This window comes from Girardinichthys multiradiatus, chromosome 13 (genome assembly GCF_021462225.1).
Source record: "Girardinichthys multiradiatus isolate DD_20200921_A chromosome 13, DD_fGirMul_XY1, whole genome shotgun sequence".
Taxonomy (NCBI): domain Eukaryota; kingdom Metazoa; phylum Chordata; class Actinopteri; order Cyprinodontiformes; family Goodeidae; genus Girardinichthys; species Girardinichthys multiradiatus.
The window spans coordinates 22,783,510-22,809,520 of record NC_061806.1 but is presented as its reverse complement, the minus strand read 5'-3'; the positions used below and the strand labels follow the sequence as shown (position 1 = coordinate 22,809,520).

Here is a 26,011-nt window from a genome sequence, read left to right as displayed (position 1 = left end):
TGGAAAGGGTTGGAGTCGATCTCATGGGGCCTTTAAATAAGACTGATAGACACAACCATTTCATTGTAGTTGTTCAAGACTATTTCAGTAAGTGGGTAGAAGCCTATCCTGTACCTAATGAGCAGGGGCAGAGAGTGGCTGAAAAGATTGTGTCAGAGTAGGTACGTAGATATGGAGCCCCACACGCACTGCATAGCAATCAGCGGACAAATTGGAGTCGAAAAGGCTGACGCTACCCCTTTTCACCCGCAATTTGATGAACAAGTGGAGCATTTTAAAGGTATCTCTGGGACCAGGACTTAATGCTACCATATGAAGTCATGGCCTACCAAGCTACTAAGCATAGATCCACTGGATTGACTCCTAATATGATGCTGTTTGGCAAAGAAGTCACTAAGCCCATAGAGCTAGTAGCTAGTCTGCCTCCAAATGACACCAGTGTCAGTTCACTACCAAACTATGTCTTAAAACTTAGACGAAGGCTCGAGCTCTCCCACCAGCTCGCCCGGGAGGCTCTGGGAAAAGCCTCTGAAGGAGCGAAGAGGCAATGTCATAAAAATATTTGTCACACTCAGGACAGAGTGGCTACTGCTGTGTGGCCTTTGATTAAAGACATACGAAGAGTAAGGAACAGGGTACGTAAGTTCCTGCCAGCTTACGAGGGACCTTATTTCGTACCGGGCCTGCTCAATGACAGGATGTACCAGAACCAGAAGGAGCCGAGGTCAAAGATCAAAGTACTCCGCCACGACAAGCTCAAGGTCTATCATGGCAGAATTCTGCTGGACAGTAGATGGGTTTTCCAGATGGCTAACCCATCGACACCATTGGAGGTGTTACCCCCCAGCATCTGATGAGGACACAAGCATTGATGTCGGGCCCCTCAAGCTTTAGGACATTTCCTCAAATGCTGGAGACCGCACGACAGTGACCTGTGAGAGCTCTGATTCCTCTCCACTTGTTTCACCGCACACTAGTCCATCTCCTGCCAGCCCTACGCTGTTTCAGCAGGATGAGACTGATAGTATCTGCAGTCTGGCACAGAGGGGGAGACGGTATCATCCTCTAATCAGGTGCTGACCCTTCTGCTTCCGCCTCTCTGCCTGCTCAGACGCTTTTCTCCTAAGCTTCCTGCTTGCTTGCATTCTTTTACACCTAACTTTTTAACTCTTAGCCAAAATTATGGAAATATTGGACTAAAATAACTTCTTACCAGCGACTCCCAAGGATTATTATTATAATTTTTTTGTTTTAAAGGATTTTGATGTTTTTATTATTGAACTCGAAAGCAGGACAAGTTGACGCCAGCTAATCAGCACAAAATGCCTCCCTTCACCACAGAGGACTTCGACAAACTTTTACAGAAATTGGCTGTTTTGGAGATTAAAATCCATCGACTAGAAGTGAATGTGGAGGTGAACATGGGGTACAGCGATGATTCAACTCTGCCTGTGATCCCAAACAGTGACAGCCAGCTCAACAACTCAGCCGGCAATCAGAACACTGAGAATAAACCTACCAGCAGACCCCCCTGGCATGTTTTAGGCACATGCCCAAAAAATCAAAGTGGACGACTCACTGGAAGATCTCAGCAATTAAATAAATTAGAATGGCCAGAATTACAGAGAAATGCCCTCATTTCCCCTGGGAAAAGGAGATTTTGACAGCGAGCTGCTGTCACAACAACTGATAGGAGTGAGACATCTGGAAATAATGTAATTACCCTCCAAAACAAATTTTCCCAGAGAATGAAAACCAGGAAAATGATCCATCTTCTGAGAACAATAAAAGGTTTGAGAACAACCTTCATTCTAAACAGCCTTCTCCTAAGCTGTCAGAGAAAAAGCGCCCTACCGGACCAAGAACCCTAATAGTGAGCAACACAGCTGTGGATGGGATTAAAGACTTCTGCAACAAGAGTTATGATTGGTACCAGTAACGTGGTGTCTTGATATCTCAGAGAATATTCTTGCAATCACAGAAAAGCGCCCGACTCTAGAAAACCTTATTATACACTGTGGAGCCATGGATGACGTGGCTAAGAAAAAATCAGAAAGACTGAAGGAGGATTTCACTCGTCTTCTGAATATTGTTGGAGGTCTCAATATCAAGGTGTTTCTCAACGGACCCTTTGCACCGATTTTCTGTGGAGATGAGGTTTTTTCGAGACTTCTGATGATTAATAAATGGTTGAAAAAAACGTGCTACCACACCTGTGAACTTCATCGACAACTTTAATATTTTTGGGGAAAAAAGACAACTCTTTAAGAAAGATGGTTTCTGTTTGAACAAGCTGGGAGCCAGAGGTCTCACATCTAATCTCTTCTATTCAGTAAATAATCTGCCAGCAGCTTCGACCTTCAGCAGAGAACATGGAGCATCAACAACAATGATAACGCTGCCTCCAACAGCTCCAGCAGAAACAATCGGCCAGTTGGCTGAGAAAGAGAGGTCATCACAAAATGTCCCCCGTCGAAATCCACAGGAGAAGTGGACCCCCCCATTATACGCCCCTCCCCCCAAACCCAGACCGACACCCCCGGTAAACCCCCCTCACCCCAACCGACCCGGTCTGCACAGAACTCTCCCATCTCCCCATTGAGCCCACTTTTTGCTTTACTGGATTCTGATAACATGAAAGGAGTTCATAAGATCGGGACCCAAATGGCTCTGACCTCTTCTCCATTCAACACCCCCCATGGTATGGAGGTAAATGTATCTCAATATTATTCAATCAAACAAAAAACTAATCTCAATCTAAAAAAATTTTATCTCAATCAAAAAAATAAATTGTGGTCAAAACTTTTGGAATATTCACTCAAAAAAACTAATCTAAATCAAAAAATATTAAGTTGTGATCAAAACTTTCAGAGTTGTAACGATTATTTTTTTTTAAATGGAATATTTTATTTTGGGGAGAAAAACAATGTGTCTGATGAAACTTTTTTTGATTAAAATGACTCATTTCTTCTCACGAAGAGAAAAAAGTTATTTGCAAAACATAAACTTTTATTTGATCATGTCAAAAATCTTTGGTTACGAGTCTCGCGTTTTTGGTTTTGACGCTCTCTGTTTTTGGTTGAACTCAAAGAATTTTGAGTTCTGGAAACATGAACATCCTGGGCGGGGCCTAAAGACGAACGATGTAAGACGTTTCCCTATTGGTTAGCGCTGACTAAAGCAGCAGACTCTGATCCCCAGTATCTCTGAACTTCTGCTCGAACTGCAGGGCTTGCAGCGTCGCTTCAGTGAGGAGACATCAACTCTACAGAAGAAAACTGCGGTTAAGTGAGCCGACAGTCAGAAATACGCGGTCACGCCAGCCGACACCAGCTCTTTTAAAGATTGGCGTCGGGCATACAAGGCGCATTACGGTAATGGAGCAGAAAGGACGGCAATCCTGGCAACGGTTGAGAAAATAAGAGGAAAACAGAAAAGTAACCTACAGAACATTTATATTAATTACATTTTTACAACTTTCACATTCATGTTTTAAGTAAAAGAATAAATATTTAATATTTTACTGTACAGTTTTGGAGAAATATCTTGTCAAAATACCTCAAAATGCTTAACCAGCATATGCTTTTGTCCCATTTTCAAGAATTTATTTCTCCAAAACCATGAGAGGTGACAACACAATCTCTTCAGATTATATTAGAGGGTCATCTATATTATAACCAGAATTAGTATTTCATAATTTCATTGTAGGTTTCTGGACAAATACACAACTACCCCAAGTGTAGTATAAAACAAAATCCCTGTCGGGCAGATGGCATCCCATAATCCTGTGTGCTGTCCTCAACACCAGTGATACTTCCTTCCTCTCCTGTGCAGTTCCCTCACCACACTGTCATGCTGAGACACAGAGTGCTTTCCACCGTGGCCCTGCAGACATCTGTAAGCAGCTGAGGAGATGAAGAAGAGCTGTTGTTGTACCTTCTTCAACAGGCGAGGGGCGTTTCCGGTCCAGGAGAGGTCAGAGGAGATCTGGATACTCTTGCACTTTAAGCTGTCCAGACCACTTCCCAGGACCTCATCGACCTCACCAAAAGGAAGCGTTTGTGGTACTTTGTTGAAGTAGTTGTGTATTTGTCCAGAAACCTACAATGAAATTATGAAATACTAATTCTGGTTATAATATAGATGACCCTCTGATATAATCTGAAGAGATTGTGTTGTCACCTCTCTTGGTTTTGGATAAATAAATTCTTGAAAATGGGACAAAAGCATATGCTGGTTAAGCATTTTGAGGTATTTTGACAAGATATTTCTCCAAAACTGTACAGTAAAATATTAAATATTTATTCTTTTACTTAAAACATGAATGTGAAAGTTGTAAAAATGTAATTAATATAAATGTTCGGTAGGTTACTTTTCTGTTTTCCTCTTATTTTCTCAACCGTTGCCAGGATTGCCGTCCTTTCTGCTCCATTACCGCAATGCACCTTGTATGCGCGAAGCTAATCTTTAAGAGACAGCTAGTGTCGGCTGGCGTGACCGCGTATTTCTGACTGTCGGTTCACTTAACCGCAGTTTTCTTCTGTAGAGTTGATGTCTCCTCACTGAAGCGACGCTGCAAGCCCTGCAGTTCGAGCAGAAGTTCAGAGATACTGGGGATCAGAGTCTGCTGCTTTAGTCAGCGCTAACCAATAGGGAAACGTCTTACATCGTTCGTCTTTAGGCCCCGCCCAGGATGTTCATGTTTCCAGGACTCAAAATTCTTTGAGTTCAACCAAAAACAGAGAGCGTCAAAACCAAAAGAGCGAGACTCGTAACCAAAGATTTTTGAGATGATCAAATAAAAGTTTATGTTTTGCAAATAACTTTTTTCTCTTCGTGAGAAAAAAATGAGTCATTTTAATCAAAAAAAGTTTCATCAAACAAAATTTTTTTCTCCCCAAAATAAAATATTCCATTTAAAAAAAATAATCGTTACAACTCTGAAAGTTTTGATCACAACTTAATATTTTTTGATTGAGATTAGTTTTTTTTAATTTAATATTCCAAAAGTTTTGACCACAATTTATTTTTTTGATTGAGATTAGTTTTTTGTTTGATTGAATAATATTGAGACAAATTTACCTCCATACACCTCTGAACTTCCGCTCAAACTGCAGGGCTTGCAGCGTCGCTTCAGTGAGGAGACATCAACTCTACAGAAGAAAACTGCGGTCAAGTGAGCCGACAGTCGGAAATACGCGGTCACGCCAGCCGACACCAGCTCTCTCTTAAAGATTAGCGTCGCGCATACAAGGTGCATTACGGTAATGGAGCAGAAAGGACCCGATCCTGGCAACGGTTGAGAAAATAAGAGGAAAACAGAAAAGTAACCTACAGAACATTTATATTAACTACATTTTTACAACTTTCACATTTATGTTTTATGTAAAAGAATAAATATTTAATATTTTACTGTACAGTTTTGGAGAAGTATCTTGTCAAAATACCTCAAAATGCTCAACCATTATATGCATTTGTCCCACTTTCAGGAATTTATTTCTCCAAAACCAAGAGAGGTGACAACACAATCTATTCAGATTATATTAGATGGTCATCTACATTATATTGTATTTCTCCAAACCTTTACAGTAAAATTATGAAATACTAATTCTGGTTATAATATAGATTATAGAATTATTAACCCCCCGTTTAGGCCACGGAGGACAAGGAGAGCCCCGGATATGTTATACTTTAAATTAGCATAAACGTGTGTATACATACATATGTCCATATTTCACAACACCAGAGATGGGTGGTAACTAGTTCAATTCAATTCAATTCAAAGATACTTTATTGATCCCCGAGGGGAATTTAGAATTCCAGTACAACCCATCCAAACATACATCATGACACAAGACAAGGGGGAGACGGGTCACCGAGGCTTTGCTGCCCACTCACAGGAAGCTGCCCTTGCTAGATGAGAAAAGAGGCCACATTAGGAAAGTAGAGGGGAAAAAAATCATATTTCACACTTTATCCTTAGCAGGATACAGTTTGAGATTGCAAAAAACCTCAGCACAAAGAAGCAACAAGTTTACAAAACAACATCATGCTGGGAACGGTGAAGGTGGTGTGAGGGGGTGCATATGTTTATCTTGAGCATGTGTGTGTGTGCAAGTGAGTGTGTGCAAGTAAGTCCATGAAGCTCTGTCCCAGAGGCCATTGTCCTTGATGGTACGTTGGAATGTTCATCAACTGGCCACAAAGTTCTGAGCAGGTCCACAGGTGTCCTCAGGGAAGGGAGGGGGCAGAGGGAGCAGAGCGTCATGTTTACATAACTTCCAGGAGAAGTTGAAGATAGCCAGCCATCAAGGCCGTGCAGGGGAGCCAGATTCAGAAAAACAACAATTATTTGGGTTAGGCTGACTCTTAATTTTCCATCAGCCTTGAGATTCTCGCTGGTGCTTCTCAAAGGCAAATCCAAACAGCCAAATTCCTGGTCTTTCGCCAGATCCGAGCAAACAACTTTCTCCAAGATTTATCCCATTTCACCCCTGAGTCCAGGAACCGCAACCTGCCTGCGATCCTGTGTAAGGATCACATCCAGTCTGCGATTCAACTCACGTAACATCTCAGTCTGAGTGCTGATCGCCCTGAAGATCCCATCATACATGCCAGGTAGCCTCATAATTGCCAGAACAGCTGCTGACATTCTCCGAATTTCTCAATATGCCAGGTAACCGCTGACTACAAAAAGCAGAAATCCTGATATCAAACATCCAATTATATACACATCTTCCACATCCTCGACTGACATTATCGACAGACACACAATCCTCCACTTCTGCCAGGAGTCCATTGTGTATCCAGAGAAAAACGTCCCGTCTGGACAAGTTGGGCTCTCCTTCACCCTGTCTTCTCCTCGAGAAAATTTGATCAATTGCATTGAGAGACCAGCTGACCAAATCCATAACTCAGAATTTGGAAGATATGCAAGAAGAGGCTCCAAAAAGAAGACACAGAGCTGAAGCAGGGCAGAAGTGTCATTTATGAGTAACTTTTTGAAAAAATATACTTCTGTGTAGTTTTACTGCATTGTGCTTTTAACTTCTACTTTATTTTGAAGTAAAACTACTTTTACTTGAGCACAATTTGTGGCTTCTCTACCCACTCAAAATACACACACACACACACACACACACACACATGCACTCAAAGTTTGTGTTAAAGTGAGACGTCTTGTTCATAGACCAGCTTTATTGCTCTATTGTTATTGTATCTGCTGAGCCTGCTGGGCCTTGTGGAGGTCACCTAAATATTCAGTAAACATACACTACCGGTCAAAAAGTTTAGATACACTTTCTCACTAAATAGGTCTCTTTATTTTCATGGCGATTTAAATTGTAGATTCTGACCAAAAGCATCAAAACTGTGGAATTATGTAGCATACAAAAGGTGTGAAAAAGCTTTGAACATTTATATATTTTACAATGTGGGAGAAGGCAGTGTCACAAAATATTCTTTAATAAACACAATGTCGTATCATTGGTGTGTATGTGAAACCCTTGACCAACCACAAAACTGGACTCTAAACCAGTGGTTACAGGAACACAGGAATAGCTGCCAGACAGCTGCCAGATATCAAAACCAGTTGTACCATAACAATCTCATTACTCTTATCACCCCCATCATTCCAAAGCTGAAATGGAAAGTGGTTTTTTCCATTTTAGGCCAGACAAAGTTCAACATGGGACTCTTGGCATTATCAGCACCATACTCTCTCAGGCCAAGAATTTCCCTCATCTAAATACATTCCTGGACAGGCCTTGCATGCTGCTCAGAATCATTGTTAACTTGTTTCCAGAACAATTTATACCAAATTCACTTTCACATCTGGTAAAAACAAAAGTAACACTTTTAATCCTACTGAACAAAGTTTTAACCTACCACAACAATCCAAATAGTCAAACAGTGAAAATAACCAGTCTCCTCTTAACAGTTGTTCTAGAGATGTGTCTGCTGCTAGAACTCTGTGTGGCATTGACCTGTTCTCTAATCTGAGCTGCTGTTAACCTGCGATTTCTGAGGCTGGTGACTCGGATGAACTTATCATCCGCAGTAGAGGTGACTCTTGGTCTTCCTTTCCTGGGGCGGTCCGCATGTGAGCCAGTTTCTTTGTAACGCTTGATGGTTTTTGCGACTGCACTTGGGGACACTTTCAAAGTTTTCCCAATTGTTCGGATTGACTGACCTTCATTTCTTAAAATAATGATGGCCACTTTCTTTACTTGGTTTCGTTACTTGGTTTTACTTAAGTGAAAACCATTTCAGGTGACTACCTCTTGAAGCTCATCAACAGAATGCCAAGAGTGTGCAGAGCAGTAATCAAAGCAAATGGTGGCTACTTTGAAGAACCTAGAATATAAGACATATTTTCAGTTGTTTCACACTTATATGTATATACACTTCTCAAAAAAAAATAAAGGGAACACTCAAATAACACATCCTAGATCTGAATGAATGAAATATTTTCATTGAATACTTTATTTTGTACAAAGTGTGCTGACAACAAAATCACACAGAAATCATCAATGGAAATCAAATTTATTAACCAATGGAGGCCTAGATTTGGAGTCACACCCAAATTAAAGTGGAAAAACACACTACAGGCTGATCCAACTTTGATGTAATGTCCTTAAAACAAGTCAAAATGAGGCTCAGTATTGTGTGTGGCCTCCATGTGCCTGTATGACCTCCCTACAACGCCTGGGCATGTTTCTGATGAGACGGCAGATGGTCTTCTTGTTTCACACTTTTTTGTTCAGTATATAATTCCATGTGTTAATTCATAGTTTTGATGCCTTCAGTGTGAAGCTACAATATTCATAGTCATGAAAATAAAGACAACTCTGAATGAGGTGTGTCCAAACGTTTGGTCTGTACTGTATATATATAATACACACATATATACACACATATATACATACATACATATATATATATATATATATATATATTCGTTGTCCGATGAGCTAACCCCTCCCACTTACTTCCCTTTCCTTAGGGGTATTGCTCAAACCAGCTCTCCATCCAACGGGTCCGGACTTCCCTAAACCTGAAGGTTCTTGCCTAACAGGCTTACTGAAAGTTCTGTTTAAGCTGGTGTCGGGAAATTACTCGTCTAGCCTCTGAAAGCCTTCATGCAAAAGTCTCGCCCTTCTTCAACTGGAGGTCCAGGCAACTGAGTAGCCCACCGCAGTCATCCACACCTTCGACGGTCACTTTTGTTCACGGCTGCTCATTCCCTAATATTACAACTGGCTCTTGGTATATGGGCTAGGTTAATTTTAGTAGCTCAGCACGAGCCCCAAGGGCGCTGTTTTAACACACTTGGCTAAGGCAACCTATAAAAACCTCTTGCCTTGCAGCAAGAAGGTTCTGGGTTCGATTGCCGTCCGGGGGGGTCTTTCTGCATCGAGTTTGCATGTTCTCCCCGTGCATGCGTGGGTTCTCACTGGGTACTCCGGCTTCCTCTCACAGTCCAAAGACATGCCTGTTAGGTTAATTGGTTTCTCTAAATTGCCCTTAGGTGTATGAATGAGTGTGTGCATGGTTGTTTGTGTGTTGCCCTGCAATGGACTGGCGACCTGTCCAGGGTGTGCCCTGCCTCTCACCCATAGACTGCTGGAGATAGGCACCAGCTTCCCCGCGACCCACTATGGAATAAGCAGTAGAAAATGACTATTTATTTTGTTAATTAATGAGAACGGTTCCACATTCGCGACCACTCCGACCTGCTCTCCGTCGTTCTCGATCAAATTATAGAACAACTTCAATTTTCTGTTCCATTCCGGTCTGTCTTGCTCCAGCTGGGTCATCTTCTTGAATGGATTTTGCTTGACGGTCCTCTCAAGGCTGGGGTTGCTGGTGCACCTTATCTTACCACACTTTTTCCTTCCACTCAACGTTCTATGGATGCACTTGGATACAGCCTTCTGTAAACAATCAGCTTCTTAGCAATGGCCTTTTGCGCCCCATCTTCCTTGTGGAGGTCTCACTGACCGTCTTCTGGACATTTGTCCAGTGAGCAGTCTTCTCCAAAATTGTGTAGCCCACTGACCCAGACGAGATACCGTTAAGGCTCAGGAAACCATTGCAGGTGTTTTGAGTTAATTAGCTGACTAGGGTGTGAAACCATTAGTTTCCAATATTTAGCATTTTCATAATATTTTATTTTCCCTATTGATCACAGTTTTCAACGTCTCACAAACACATTTTGTTCAATAAATAAAACATATTGAGTATCTAACCAGACATTTGCACATTTGTTTATAAAAAAAATAAAAAACATCAATATAAAAATGCAGCAAAAAAAATTAACTACAGTAGCTTACTGCTATTTTCAAGTTGGAAAAACTCTTCATAATGTGCTCACTTAAACATATTAAACTAGAACACGCGACCATGTGGCCTCTGACACAGGTTAGAAAATAAACATGTACATGTTTAAACAACACAACCAACACTGACTCCACAATGTGAAATCAGATTCTCTTTATACAGAACGCTGCTTGTGGTATAGTAAAAAAAAGAAAGAAAAACAATTTAGCTGAGAAAGATCGGTCAGCATGTAAACAAAATATTATGGACAGAAATGGACAAAGTTACGGGTCACTTTGTGGCCTCCTCATCATGGAGTAGTACTGCTGCCTCTCCATGTTCCCCCAAACTGGAGGCATCTGTGCAGTTAAACTGTATCCAAATGAATGCAGGCTGACGGGGTTCACTGCCTGTTCTGGGTAAATCTGGCTTGGATAGATACACTCCTGATAAATGCTTACGGTACTGAGGGGAAAGTGGCCCTGTGTTAGATCAGAGCCTAAATGTCCACTTGGGAGATAAGGAGCTTGGGTGTATGGGTTGCCGCCTCCTGAAGCTGCCATGTAGTCAGTCGGGCTTGGTGTTGGATCAGAGAGGAAACTGACCAGGTGGTGATTGTTCACATCAGTGCGAGTCTGTCCCTTACAGGTCTGCTTACTGTGGTTTGACCTGGCAGTTATGATGGTGTCAATGGGCAGTTGACCGATTCCAGTCTCATTGGGTTCTGGGTTTCTTACAATTCTACAGACTTCCTGAGGAACATTAATTTGTAACCGCTGTGGGTCGCTGACGTCAGCAGTGGGAACTGAAGCACTGTCTTTAGGTTCACCAAGTGGACAGCTGACCTTCATAGAGTCTCTACTTTCAGCATTATTTGAAGCTGACCGACTATAATTATTTTGTTTTAACACAGAGATTAGGTTTGAAACTAATTTCCAGTCTGGTGGAGCCAGAGCCTTCAAAGACGAAGAGCGTTCACCTTTCACAGGGTTAACTGAAGAAGACACTAAAGCTGACTGGAAGCTGGATCCAGTCTCATGTGTCGTTGGCACTGGTATACATTTGGCTGGCATGAGGTCTTTCAGTGAGCTGCTTGTTGTGAACAAGGTTTCCATCAACACATCAGCTGGTCTCGCCTTAGTTGGAGGGAGCTTGTCTCTTCTGGACTCATTCAAGTTGGGACTGGCATTAGATATCGATTCCGACACCTGTGCCAGATCAGAGCTTTGAAGCTGAGGTACAGCTAGTGTAAACTGTGAATGCTGTGTAGAAATACTGCAGGTCTGCTGACTGGGATTTACTGAGCATGAAGAAACCAGATCAGCTACTGAGTTAGAGGAGTTCACATCAGCAGAGCTTGAGTTTCGTCTGAGCCGAGAGACTGCCGGTTTGAATTCTGGCTGCAGAGGAGGGCCACCACAAGTCTCCTGACTGGGTTTTAGAGAACCCAAAGGAACAACAGGATTAGCCTTTGAGTAAGAAGCATTCAAATCCAGTGGGCTAATGGTTTCTTCAAGCTGAGAGACAGGCGATTTGTAGTGTGACTGTAGGGAACTACTGCAGGGCTCTTGATGGAGATCAACTCCAGGAGTAGAGCTCAAAGGAACAACTGGATACACTTTTGGGTTAGAAGATGTCACTTCCATAGGACATGGGTTTTGTTTGAGCTGACTGATGGCTTTTTTGACTTCTTGCTGCTGAGCTGGGGTACTGCAAGGTTCTAAGTGGGAAACATTTGCACCAACAATTGCGTCTGGAAAGACCACATGGTCAGTTTTTGTTGAAGAAGAGTTCACGTCCATCATTGAGGTTCTTCCACTTCCGACAACATTTGAACCTTCAGTCAGAGATGCCTCTTTAGCATGGGATTTTTCTGGATTCTGACCAGCTTTTAAAAAAAGCATACAAGACAACAAATCAGTTAACGTAAGATAATGGAAGAGAGGAAAGAATTTTTCCCATGTTATAATTTAAATCCTTGTATAACTTTATTATAATTATTTTATATGATCTATCCTTGTTGCAATAAGTGTAAACTGATCATTCTGCTAAGATGTTCACATTTACAATGATTAAAGTGAAGTGCATCAGATACAATGAAATATGTCAACCTGTAGATGCAGTTTATAAACTATTCAATTACATATGTATATACCCTGATTGTTAATAATGTGAAGCTATAGACTGAAAAAGATCAGTTTTTACCAGAGAGAAAGAACATATATAGACGAAAGTCGTCCAGTTAATCTTACCCGTTTCACTCTTCTGGTTTTTCTCTGGTGCTTGAGCTGACAGGGTCTCTGTAGGAAGACAGTCTTGTATGCTCTGCAGGTCTGCAGTCTGCTGCCCTGTGCAACAGGAATAAAATGCAAAGTTAAAAGAAGTGCTACAGAGTTAGCATTTGTACCGAATGGTGTAACAGTCAGGTTCATTGAACACAGCTTTATAAAACTTATGTGCAGTTTGTGGTGTTTATAGAGTGCCTTGAAAACAACTTTGTATCTATTAAACTTTTTTACATTTGTCATCTCATAACCTTACATTTCAATGGATTTTAATTGGGTATTTTGTGTGACAGACCAACACGATGTAGTTGTACAATGTTAAGTGGGAAAAAAGAAGCAATTTTCAAGAATGTTTAACAAATAAAATTGGCACTGTTCAAATCATGATCTGAAAAAGAAAAAAGTACGGAATAACTGCCAACCAATCAAACCCAGGGGTGTCAAAATCCAGCCCATTGGACGTGTCCCTGGTTCAACACCTGAAGGAAATGGCTGCATTGCCTCTTCAGCACGACTACAAAGAGTTAATGATCTAGTTATTTGATTCAGTTGTGTTGATGCAGAGGTGCATCTAAAAGATAAAGGACACTAGCTCTCAAACAGTGAAGTTTAAAACCAGTGACCTGAACTGACTGTTCGGGCAAAGAGAGCATTAATCAAACAAGTAGCCAGGGAGCCCATTGTTACCCTAGAGGAGCTACAAAGGTGCACAGTTCAGTTAGGGAATCTGACAATACAACTATTAGTTGTGCACTCCATACATTTCTCATTTGTGGATGAATAGCAAGAAGAACAAGACGTTCTGTTTGAAATTGAGGGCAGAGCAAACGTGGAGTAAAGGAGGAAATGTTTTGACCTTCATGCCAAGAGCTCTGTGTGGTGGAAAACAGACACTTCACATCACCCTGAAACCTTCAGCACATAGTATAACATGGTGGTGGTAGCATCATGCTGTGGGGAGGCTTCTCCGCAGTGGGGAAAGAGAACCTGGATTGAGTTGTTGGGATGAAAGATGAAGCTGAACACAGAACATCTGTTAGAGTTTGTAAAATACTTCAGATTTGGGCAAATGTTCACCTTCCATCATGACAATGACCAGAAACAATAGTTTAGATCAGGCATCCCCAAACCCGGACTCCGGTCTAAATTCGGACCCAGGGAGTGTTTTGTCCGGACCGCAAATCATTTTCTCATTTACTATGTATTTAATAAAGATATTTATTCCTGCTGGCTGCCGCATCTGACTTTTGAACAGGCTCGATGGACAGCTATGTAGGTCAGCGACATTCTGGTCCACACTCCAAGCCAGCTGGTGGCAATAATGCACCACATCACTGTATGCCAACCATCAGAAAACGACAAAGAAGAAGCTATGCGGCGTCCTTGAACATTGGTTGCTAAGTTACTAGCTTGGGAGCGCATGCTTGCTGACATTACAATGACTTAGTGGTGCACAGATAAGTGGTAAAAGAAGATGACTGACACAAATACGTAAAGTTGACGATGAAAATCACACATTTAAAGATTAATGGACAGAAGCATATGCTTTCCTTTCAACTTCCAAGGGGTGTAATGTCAGTTTGCCTTATATGTTCTGAATATAAGGCTCATAAAGAGTGGAACTCTAAAAAGAGACATTATGAAACCAAATATATGAATTTCAATCAAAGCTATCCGCCTGGGTCTGACAGTAGGACAAGGAGAATAAATGAACTGATGAGTGAGCTACATGACTGATAACAGTGTCTTACAGCACAACAGCAAGCATACGAGTGTTCACTGTGAGTTCTGTGGATTTTAGGAAAACACAAAAAGCCTTTCACTGACTGGGAAAAGATAAAAGAGTGCATGGAAGCTGTGGCAGAAACACTTTTAGATGGAAAAGGACAAACATTTAAGGAAAAGGTTAAGCAAATTGCCAAGCCTGCCACAAGCAGCTTGACTGTGCCTTTCAAAGTGCATTTAATATTGGTACTTAATTAGGATTACACTTTTCTGTTCAGCAGATGATTCAAAGGGCATTTAAATAATTGATAAGTGGGAGAGAAATTTACTCATATAAAGAGCAAAACCGGGCTTTCTCTTTATAAGTTTCATTCAAAGGCATTTCAGCGTTTGGTATAAATACTGTGTGTAAATGTTGATCGGGGCTCTGCTTCACTAACTTGCTCAATGACAGTCATTCAAACATGACAGTGTTATCTCAACTTCAAAGAGTCTCTGTTTTATGGCCTAGACCCTTCTCGGGTCAGAGGTAACAAAGTAATCTAGGAACAGACCATCGGCTCTTCCTGAGGCATCACCCTAAATGATGGGTTTAACCATTAAACCTCTGATAATGGCTTTTACAGCTTCCTCCTCTAACACACATGTTCTGAGGAGTGAGGTAACCTAAAGATCATACACTTTGGAACACTTAATAAAAGAATTTCCATTACATGAGACACATTCAAAAAATCTTACAGCTATAATTGCAGCAGAGAAATTGAATTTGTAAAATATTTCAAAAACTACTTAAATTCATTAAAGTTCAACTTCACAATTATCTACAACCTTGCATTGGTCCGTGACATTAAAATCCCAAATAAATACACTAAGGTTTGTGATTGCAACATGACAAAATCTGAAAACCTTTAATCATATGAAATAACCCTACTGTCTTGGACGCTATTTGACCCTCGGGTTCACCTCAGAGTCAAATTTAACCAGTGAGCACTGGGGTTAATCAGTTAATTCTAAAAGGCCCTGGGGTCTTGTTACACTGAGAGGCATAACTGGAGTTCCTTTCCACTCCCCTCGGCTTTATCTCACTTCCACCTTCTTCTTGGATACAGGTTGTAGAATGCTGCTCTAGCCCTTGAATGACCTACGACTCCCCCATATGGATGGCCTCTCACATCCGTAGACTCCCTTTTGTTGGCCTTGACTGGTGCCAGGAGGGGATTGAAGAGCTTGGCCCGGGGTGACCCTGCATAGATTTCTTTAATTCTTGTGAATGATAATAGCTTCAGCATTGAAACCTCCAACAGGGAAGCTGATAGGGGTTGCTTCTTTTAATTTTTCACATTTGGGATTCACAACTCCCTCCCATGAAAATTTAAGCATGGCGTAAGGTTCTCAATCCCACAAAGGGTTCTGACACGACTGGTTTCACTCCATTCTGCAGTGTAGGTAGGACACACCATGCAAATGTGATGAATCAATTTCCCCTAACAGGGATGTCTCAGTCAAAATCTTTGGTCACATATCAGGATCCACAAGGACCTGATCCCAAATCTCCACTCCAGTAACCGTATACAGCTGTATCTGGCTCAGTTTGAAGCTCTCAGGTTTCCTTGAGCTTTTCCTTCACCCTATTCGACCCTGTAACAGAGGTAACAGTTGTAGATGCACCAGCATCCACTGGTTTCCTCTCCTCTAATTTCATGTTCAAAGCTTCCACTTCCATGGCAGTGTTCAAAGGGCTGTCCATCTCTTTGAGGTAGTTCGCCTCGTTAAAAGGTCAGTGACCTAAAATAGTAGGACAGGTTCATCCATCTCACTCATTTCCCCCATAGGGCTCATTTTCTGCTGGGGCCTACAGAGTTCAGTCCCCCTCCTCTTTTGTGTTAAGTTTCTGTCTGCCATGCCTCACTTAGAGAGGGCCAGTCTTTGCCCATATCTGTCATGTTAGCTCAAGAACACATTCTGTTCCCTTATCACGGGTAAGCTGTCTCGGCCTCATCACTGCCCCGTGGGATAACTTATGTGAAGACCCGCTTGCAGAGCGCACCCCCCCCCCCCCAGCTGCATTCAGCAGGTTATAAGGGGGAAACCACTTTCCCCAAATCCATCCATCACAGAACAGTAAGTGGGCTCTCTTTTCTTACCACTCTCTTCAGAGCACATTCTTTCCTGTTTCTCTTGAATACTTAGCTTCTGCATTAAGATTTCCAGTAATAAAGATGGTGGCATTTGAGCAATATTTCATGCAGGGCAGACTGTTCTTATCTGTGTAATTTCTTTTAGGGTTTGTGCAGCCTCTTTTCCTCCCCTTCTGTGGGAAATACTCCTATTTGTAATACCAAGTTTTATCATCTGAGGTGCAATAATTCTTATTATAGTATCCCCAAGTTGTCCCCGATTATAAACCATAATAACTTATGTTAGGAGCTATTACATTCCTGATTCACAGTTCAAGCTGCACACATCTATCAGGTAATCTATCCCCATAATGAGGGCAGGAGGGAGCACAGTGCTCGGTCGGCTCAGAGTGAGAGCTTCAAAGGTCATAGGGCCCGGTTCATGTGCAGAAGAGGTTCTCCCCTTCTGCTCAGTCATTTTTGTGAATTCTCTGTTGCCTTGGTCCCCTTCAGGAATTAACAGGTCTATAAACTGTTACCAAATAATTCATATTTTCTTTGATTTGTTTTCTTCAACAGTTTCCTGTGGACAGATTTGAGTCCAATCATTCCAATTACTTAGTTTTCACACCAAGAATCAGCTTCGAAATAGATGCCAGAGGGCAACCAAGTTCGCTAGACCAGGAAACTAGGAAATTGAAGGTCAGTTAGGACCTCCAGAGCACATTTTGTAATTCGTTACCTGTGTTGACCCCACAATCACAGTTCTACTCCTGATCTATTAGTTTCCACTAATAATGGTTAGTGTTCAACCTACATTTTAGTTCAGAGATTCTTTGCACAAGCTTACTTCAGACTTCCCCTCCAGAATCTCACTACACATCCTTACTTCAATAGTAAAAGCGCAAACTTTACTTTATACTAATATGAGTCCATATCAGCTCCACCAGTGACAGGCCCTCACTGACATGACTTAAACCCACCAATCTTCGGTTCTTTCACAGTTCCTAATAGGTAACGTGTCTAGGCAGTCCCCTGCTACCTAAGTTTCTCCTCAATGTCCCATGCCAGCTGAGGCTGACCTCTTTCTGGCATGTCCACACAGTCAGTCCCTCAGATACAAGAATCAAAATATCATATGAAAGGGTTAACACGTTATTTGCCTCTGCTAAATCCCCCCAAAAGGTTTCTTCTTCATTTGGGCACCCCCTCACAAACTTTGAATCTTCTCTGCTTTCCCCCAAATCTGTTCAGGTCTGTCCTGCTCCAACTCAGTGTCCTAAGCTTTTATACAAGTAGATAAGCATGATTAGCATATGAGGAGAGATTTAATACACAAATGGAGGAGGAAGTGGCTGGTGTGTTGATACACTGCAAGCCATATATGGACTTCCTTTCCATTCCTCTCGGTTGTATCCCACTTCCACCATCTTCTTGGATACAGGTTGCAGAAGGCTCCTCTAGCCCTCGAATGACCCACGCCTCCCCTGCATGGATGGCCTCTCGAGTCCGTAGACTCACTTCGTTGACCTCGACTGGTGCCAACTCGGACTGGGAGACGGCGCCTCTGCATAGCAGACAGAGAGCTGACCTCTGACCCTGTGCCTCCTCTCCACAGCAGTTTTCAAAAGCGCCAAAATGCTGCCAAAGGACAACCAGAACAACCAAAAACAAGTACAAACCCACACACATGAGTTTTAGGAGTCAACAATGGAAACAGAGACATAAATTCTGTGGAAGGTATAAAAAAGAATAGCTGTTTGGATTCTTAAGAATGTAATAGAATAAAGTTAAAATAAATCAGGAGGAAAGGTTACAATAGTAAGCAAAACTGAGAACAAATCAAAAGAACTGACAAAAAGCAGTTCAAGTTAAAATTGTATCTAGTTGTACAATTACTACATCTGCTGTGCAAAATATAAACAAGAATATCTTGGGGTAAATTTTCAGAATAAAAATGTTTTTTTTTTTTTTTTTCATTTTCGACCATCGTTGTTATTTTTATTCAATAAAGGAAGAAATGCTCTTTATCCCAGACCAAGAGGTGCATCTACATCTGTGTAGGGAAAGTGTCCTCGCTGTGTAACAAAAACCTTAAGGAAGCAAGGAAGGATATATGGAAGGCTGAACAGATGGACAGATGGAGGACAAAGTGATAGGATGGATGATGGAAAGATAGACAGATAAAAATTGAATGGATGGATGTAAACAGATTATGGATGGATGGAAATTTGAGCAAAGGATTAGAAAACCATATGAATATACAAATTTTCCCATGTTATTATTCTTTTGCCATACACAGAGATACTTGGGAAACACCCAGTCAAATTCCATTTTTTACCCAGAGTTTTCCAGACTGTCCAGGAACTTTGCGCACAACAATGTCTACGGTGGCCGGGGGGTGCAAAACACTTTTACAAGATGCGAAACAAATTTACATTTCAGAAAACAAATTAACAAGATGTGAAACAAATTTACATTTCAGAAAACAAATTTACATTTCAGAAAACAAATTAACAAGATGTGAAACAAATTTACATTTCAAAAAACAAATTAACAAGATGTGAAACAAATTTACATTTCAGAAAACAAATTTACATTTCAGAAAACAAATTAACAAGATGTGAAACAAATTTACATTTCAGAAAACAAATTTACATTTCAGAAAACAAATTTACATTTCAGAAAATCAACCGGTAAAGGAATGTACCAACGCCGTGGCTGACCCGGAAGTCAGCCTCAGGGCTGCATCCTTCGAAGGTCGTATTTGTAGACCGATTACGTTACAGCGCGGCGACAAAGGCTGTCCCAATTCATGAATCATTCCGAGTAAATGCTGCCGACAAATGTGTCCTTATTTTGCCCGATTTGAAGGATGCGTTGTGAGTATCCTTCGTGGCCCATCATTTCCCATCATTCATTGCGGGTCGAAGCGGATTGGTCAAGCAGGGGAAGCCATGGCGGACCATAGCAACAAAAGCTGTGAGTAAATTGTGGAAAATTACACTTTCTGTGACACAAATTAAGTTCTACAATGTTTTTAGTGCGGGAATATAACTATGTAGACGTGAAATATCTGCTTGATTTATCTAGACATCGCTTAATTTCAAATGTGCTCCAACATGTTCGGAGTTTTCCGTTCCCGGCGTAGTAACCGGCTCGCCTCGCCAGCCCTACCGGCGGTGAGGTGAGCTAGCCCGGTAGAGATCTGACCGGACTATCGGCAATAAGCTCCCGCTGGCAGTCATCACAGTGAACGTTTAACACAAGTGATTTCTAACAGTTTATGTTATTATTTTAATTGTTACTGAAAATCAATGTAATATTTCAGGTGATATTAAGGTTAACCAGAATAAATGGACAGTTTTATGTAATCCAACTGTATCGCTGGAGAGTGTGATTGAGAATAAATAAGCTTTTCAATATGAATTTTTAATGAAGAAATATGCTATATGTTTTAAAAGTTTATTTATAATTCAGTTAGCATTATAATTTCTGATTCCAGGTAAACCCGACGAGGAATACACCTCCAAATGTAAGTGAATCTCAGTGAAGAAGTTAAAAGTTTGAAAGAGCTTGTTTTAGGCATTTGCATAGAAATATTTTAATATTTTCTTCAAATTAAGACAAATGTGAAATTTAAAAAAGGCTTTATTTTTGTTCTGATATTAAGCAAGATGGTTTTTGGTACTTTCATATATATATATTTTTGTTTAGGTACAAAGCAGCAGACGGGTCAGTTTATTAAGCTCAGGGATGAGAACCACCACCTTTTTACTGGAGCTAAAAACTCAGCCACCGTGGCTTGGAGGTACAATAACAACATTCTTTGCAGTCAGTTTCTGTCCAGTTTTAATAACTCCTATCTTTCTAACTTTCATAAATATCCATCCAGTGATTAACATACTTCTTTCAATTCTGGAGAAGATGGACCAACAGGGGAAGGTCATCCCCTTTGCAGGCCAAAACAATGTGGGACAATTTGAAAAAAAAAAAAAAAGAATATAAAGTATGTTCATAAGTTCTCATGTCACACACAAATAAAAAAATATTTCTAAAAGTCTTGTTGGTTTCTCTGTTTAGTCAACTCTTTTTTTTTTTATTCCATCTAACTTTAGGATTGCAAGTATCCAGGGTCAGGAGAGGGAGTCAGTGAAAAGCCCACTGCTGCTACTTGGCCCTGGTTTGTCCTTATGGATGAGGTGTTGGGTCAGAGGTCTTCCACAACACCTCCTGTCCTGATTTCCTCCATCCCTGAGGACACTCCAGGGCCAAGCGGAGCGGTGGGCAACCAGACGGAGAAGGAAGACAGTGAGCCAGCAGGAAGGGGTCAGAAAAGAAAGAGGGACAGAGATGATGGAGTTGATCAGGGAGGACATGAGGGCACAGAGAGAAGCAGAGGAGAAGAGGTCACAGAGAATGGACGGACTGTTTTCCAAAGAATGGCACCAAAATAAGGTGCTACATAAGAAATATTAAGGTTTGTTCAGATTGTTTCTTAAAGTTTTAAGGTGTTCTAATAAATTTCAAAATTGTTTTTGTCACTAGTTATTTACATTTGATCTAACAATACATCAACTTCATTTAATGTTATAAACAGAATTTATTATGAAAAATACAAACAGCACTTTAAACAGAATGAGGGAAGAAAACATTAAAACAGATCAAGATTACAAGAAACAAAAGGCATAAAATAAAACTATGTACACGTATTTACAATGGCGACAGCAGGATCACCCTGAGTGACCAGTTCCTGGAACGACTCTTCAACAGAACAAAGAGGCAGATGTCTTTCTGAACAGAAAGTCTCTGGCGATGTGGCTAAATCTTTCACAAGGTCAGAGACATGGATGGGACTCTGCAACTGAGACCTGTGGTCTGTCTTTCTGGATGGTGAGCGAAGCATCACACAGGTGGTCTGCAGATGTTTGTGATGCCTCTTTCCGCTGTCCACGTCATCGTCCATCAAGTGGGTTTAAAGGGCTGGCTGAATTGACGGCTGCCACATCACTAAGAGGTCATCGGAAAAATGCAGAATTAGAAAATTGTGTTCACAAAATATTACAATTAGTTATACCCCTCAAAAATGAATCACATCTATAATATTATACTTGGCTGACACAGTAGTCATGTTCTGGTGGTACCTCCTCCAGGGCAGACACCTCAGCTGAAAGCTGGTCCTGCCAGAGAGCAACGCTGACTGCCTCAATCCCGACCTCACCCTCATCCTCTTCTACAGCCTCCTCTGGGTCATCCTCTGGGGCCATGACATCCCAGCACCAAGGCAGATGTTGTGGAGGATGGCTCATGCTGTTATGACCTGAAAACAATTTAAAAGGGTGCATATACAGGGGTTGGACAATGAAACTGAAACACCTGGTTTTAGACCACAATAATTTATTAGTATGGTGTAGGACCTCCTTTTGCAGCCAATACAGCATCAATTCGTCTTGGGAATGACATATACAAGTCCTGCACAGTGGTCAGAGGGATTTTAAGCCATTCTTCTTGCAGGATAATGGCCAGGTCACTACGTGATACTGGTGGAGGAAAACGTTTCCTGACTCGCTCCTCCAAAACACCCCAAAGTGGCTCAATAATATTTAGATCTGGTGACTGTGCAGGCCAGGGGAGATGTTCAACTTCACTTTCATGTTCATCAAACCAATCTTTCACCAGTCTTGCTGTGTGTATTGGTGCATTGTCATCCTGATACACGGCACCGCCTTCAGGATACAATGTTTGAACCATTGGATGCACATGGTCCTCAAGAATGGTTCGGTAGTCCTTGGCAGCCCATCTAGCACAAGTATTGGACCAAGGGAATGCCATGATATGGCAGCCCAAACCATCACTGATCCACCTCCATGCTTCACTCTGGGCATGCAACAGTCTGGGTGGTACGCTTCTGTGGGGCTTCTCCACACCGTAACTCTCCCGGATGTGGGGAAAACAGTAAAGGTGGACTCATCAGAGAACAATACATGTTTCACATTGTCCACAGCCCAAGATTTGCGCTCCTTGCACCATTGAAACCGACGTTTGGCATTGGCATGAGTGACCAAAGGTTTGGCTATAGCAGCCCGGCCGTGTATATTGACCCTGTGGAGCTTCTGACGGACAGTTCTGGTGGAAACAGGAGAGTTGAGGTGCACATTTAATTCTGCCGTGATTTGGGTGGCCGTGGTTTTATGTTTTTTGGATACAATCCGGGTTAGCACCCGAACATCCCTTTCAGACAGCTTCTTCTTGCGTCCACAGTTAATCCTGTTGGATGTGGTTCGTCCTTCTTGGTGGTATGCTGACATTACCCTGGATACCGTGGCTCTTGATACATCACAAAGACTTGCTGTCTTGGTCACAGATGCGCCAGCAAGACGTGCACCAACAATTTGTCCTCTTTTGAACTCTGGTATGTCACCCATAATGTTGTGTGCATTTCAATATTTTGAGCAAAACTGTGCTCTTACCCTGCTAATTGAACCTTCACACTCTGCTCTTACTGGTGCAATGTGCAATCAATGAAGACTGGCTACCAGGCTGGTCCAATTTAGCCATGAAACCTCCCACACTAAAATGACAGGTGTTTCAGTTTCATTGTCCAACCCCTGTATGTGTATATATTATGTATAATGTATATATAAAATGGATCTAGGTCAAGACTTACGTGAGGTACAAAGGTGTCATGCACCTCCAGCGCTTGCAGGAAGATGGCCCTGAATCTGGTCTTCATCGTTCCAAAAACACGCTCTATTATAGAGCGTGTTTTTGGAATGATGGCTGTTAAAGCGCTGGGCTCCCACACCTTGTCTTGTCCTCTTGTAGGGAGTGATGAGGGGGAGTGGATATTGGAGGCATGGGTACCCTCCATCAGCAAGGATAAAATGCCCTGGAGGAGGATAAACTGTACAGTGGGCTGTGGCGGAGCACCCTAGAGTCATGCACTGACCCAGGCCAGCCCACGTACGTGTCAATAAAATGGCTCTCAGAAACTGCCAGCAGGATTATAGAAGGGAAGAGTTTCCTGTTCCTGTAGCACTGACCATCAGGGCCGCTTGGACACCTGAAGCGGATATGGCAGCCGTCAATTGCACCCACAACTTTAAGAAAAGCTCTGTGGCGTGCCAGCCCTGCAAACTCACGGGACACTGCCTTAAGTCCTCAGGGGTCTTTAGAAGGTAGATGACCTGGTGACGAATAGCCACGATCTCCTCTGTAACTCTGTGGACGATGCGATGGACAGTAGAGCGAGGCATCCCAAACACTCTGCGGACCACTCTGTAGGATGTGCCACTTGCCACCAAGAAAAGAAAAACCAAGGTCTCAATAGTAGCACCCATCCGTGTTGCCTATCCTGGTGCAAAAGATTAAGCCAGAGACTCCCTGCTCAGCCGAAAATCTGGCCTGGTGTCCTCCTGGTTGAAGAAACGTTTCAGGACTGGGACACTCAGGTTGATCCTGCACTAAAGGGGTCTGGTCTAGAAAAGGGAAGAATGGAGATGGAAAAACACATTATTTTTAAGGCATGCTTCTGGATATTTTAAGTGATCGAAGCAAGTAGATACTAATACACCAAAAACACTGCAGTATTATATAATTATCTACGAACAGCCAGAGGGGATCGAATACTTTATAATTCCCATGTATCTTAAAATTGAAAGTTGTTGTTTTTATATATATAAAATATAATATAATATAATAATATGTCATCATACATTAGCCATAAAGTTGCTATCTCTTTGTTTATTGGCTAGTTAAATCAAACAACTTTTTTACATGAACATGATTGTCTCTGGATTGTACCTGGAATCAGAAATTATAATGCTAACTGAATTATAAATAAACTTTTAAAACATATAGCACATTTCTTCATTAAAAATTCATATTGAAAAGCTTATTTATTCTCAATCACACTCTCCAGCGATACAGTTGGATTACATAAAACTGACCATTTATTCTGGTTAACCTTAATATCACCTGAAATGTTAAATCGATTTTAAGTAACAATTAAAATAATAACATAAACTGTTAGAAATCACTTGTGTTAAACGTTCACTGTGATGACTGCCAGCGGGAGCTTAGTGCCGATAGTCCGGTCAGATCTCTACCGGGCTAGCTCACCTCACCGCCGGTAGGGCTGGCGAGGCGAGCCGGTTACTACGCCGGGAACGGAAAACTCAGAACACGTTGGAGCACATTTGAAATTAAGCGATGTCTAGATAAATCAAGCAGATATTTCACGTCTACATAGTTATATTCCCGCACTAAAAACATTGTAGAACTTAATTTGTGTCACAAAAAGTGTAATTTTCCACAATTTACTCACAGCTTTTGTTGCTATGGTCCGCCATGGCTTCCCCTGCTTGACCAATCCGCTTCGACCCGCAATGAATGATGGGAAATGATGGGCCACGAAGGATATTCACAACGCATCCTTCAAATCGGGCAAAATAAGGACACATTTGTCGGCAGCATTTGCTTGAAATGATTCATGAATTGGGACAGCCTTCGTCACCGCGCTGTAACGTAATCGGCCAACGAATACGGCCTTCGAAGGATGCAGCCCTGAGGCTGACTTCCGGGTCAGCCTCGGCGTTGGTACATTCCTTTACCGGTTGATTTTCTGAAATGTAAATTTGTTTTCTGAAATGTAAATTTGTTTTCTGAAATGTAAATTTGTTTTCTGAAATGTAAATTTGTTTTCTGAAATGTAAATTTGTTTCGGTACTTGTAAAAGTGTTTTGCACCCCCCGGCCACCGTAAATGTCAGGTTTCATCTGCTTCCAGTCAAGTTTACTGACCTCTGTATGTTGAAATTCTCATCATTTATAGGGGCTGAATTCTGAAGCAGCTTCGTCATTTTAAGAAATCATTCAAAATGAATTTGTTTACTACAGAAATCATTTGAAACATCACTGGAGGAAAAGGATAAATCTACCTTATATTTGACTTAAATTTGAAAGAGGTACCAGAACAAAAGAGATACAACTTGTTTATGCATCCTGCTCTGACATAACTTTACCTTGAGCATAAGTAAAGCACACATATAGCAGGACCAGCAGAGACAAAAAAAACCAAAAACTAAAAGCAGATGTAAAGTGGAGTGCTGTGACGATAATTGACAAAGAAGGTGGTAAAGCATCTTTTTCTCCATCAATATCCTTAAAACGTATCTGGTCACTTTAGTTGGTTAATGAGAGGAAATACCAGTACAGAATGGACCATGACACTAACCGTTCTGGTGAAACTCACTCTTCTGATGGCCCGCGGTGGTAGGGAGGTAAAAGGTTTGTTTATCTTCATTTGTGATGTTTTTCACAATTTCTAATGCTACAGAAAGAAGAGTGAAATTACAGAAGTTAAAAATAAATTAGCAACAAAACAAGACTGAAATGCTTATAAAAAAACTGTAATTTTTGGTCATCTTAAATGTTATAGATGTTTAAGATTTAAGTTTAAGCTTTGAGTCTGACAAAACAAGTACAAGGTTTTCTTTAGCAGCTTTGTGGCCTGCAAAAGTATTCCTATTCCCTAAACAAAACAAAACAAATTTTTTCAAATGTT

The 26,011-nt window shown here is 41.4% G+C and overlaps 1 protein-coding gene across 4 annotated transcripts in view; it reads right to left on the bottom strand.

Moving 5' to 3' along the window:
* Nucleotides 1-10,150: 10,150 nt before the first annotated feature.
* Nucleotides 10,151-26,011, bottom strand: part of LOC124879274 — a 103,321-nt gene continuing 87,460 nt past the window's right edge. For 3 of the 4 annotated variants that reach the window (XM_047383732.1, XM_047383734.1, XM_047383735.1), the window contains 3 exons: nucleotides 25,682-25,777; nucleotides 12,573-12,668; nucleotides 10,151-12,208 (listed from right to left, as the gene is read on the bottom strand). In XM_047383732.1, the coding sequence (XP_047239688.1) occupies nucleotides 10,605-12,208; nucleotides 12,573-12,668; nucleotides 25,682-25,777 (1,796 nt within the window). In that variant the 3' untranslated portion in view covers nucleotides 10,151-10,604. The remainder of the gene's footprint in view (nucleotides 12,209-12,572; nucleotides 12,669-25,681; nucleotides 25,778-26,011) is intronic. The other variant, XM_047383733.1, reaches the window with a different exon arrangement.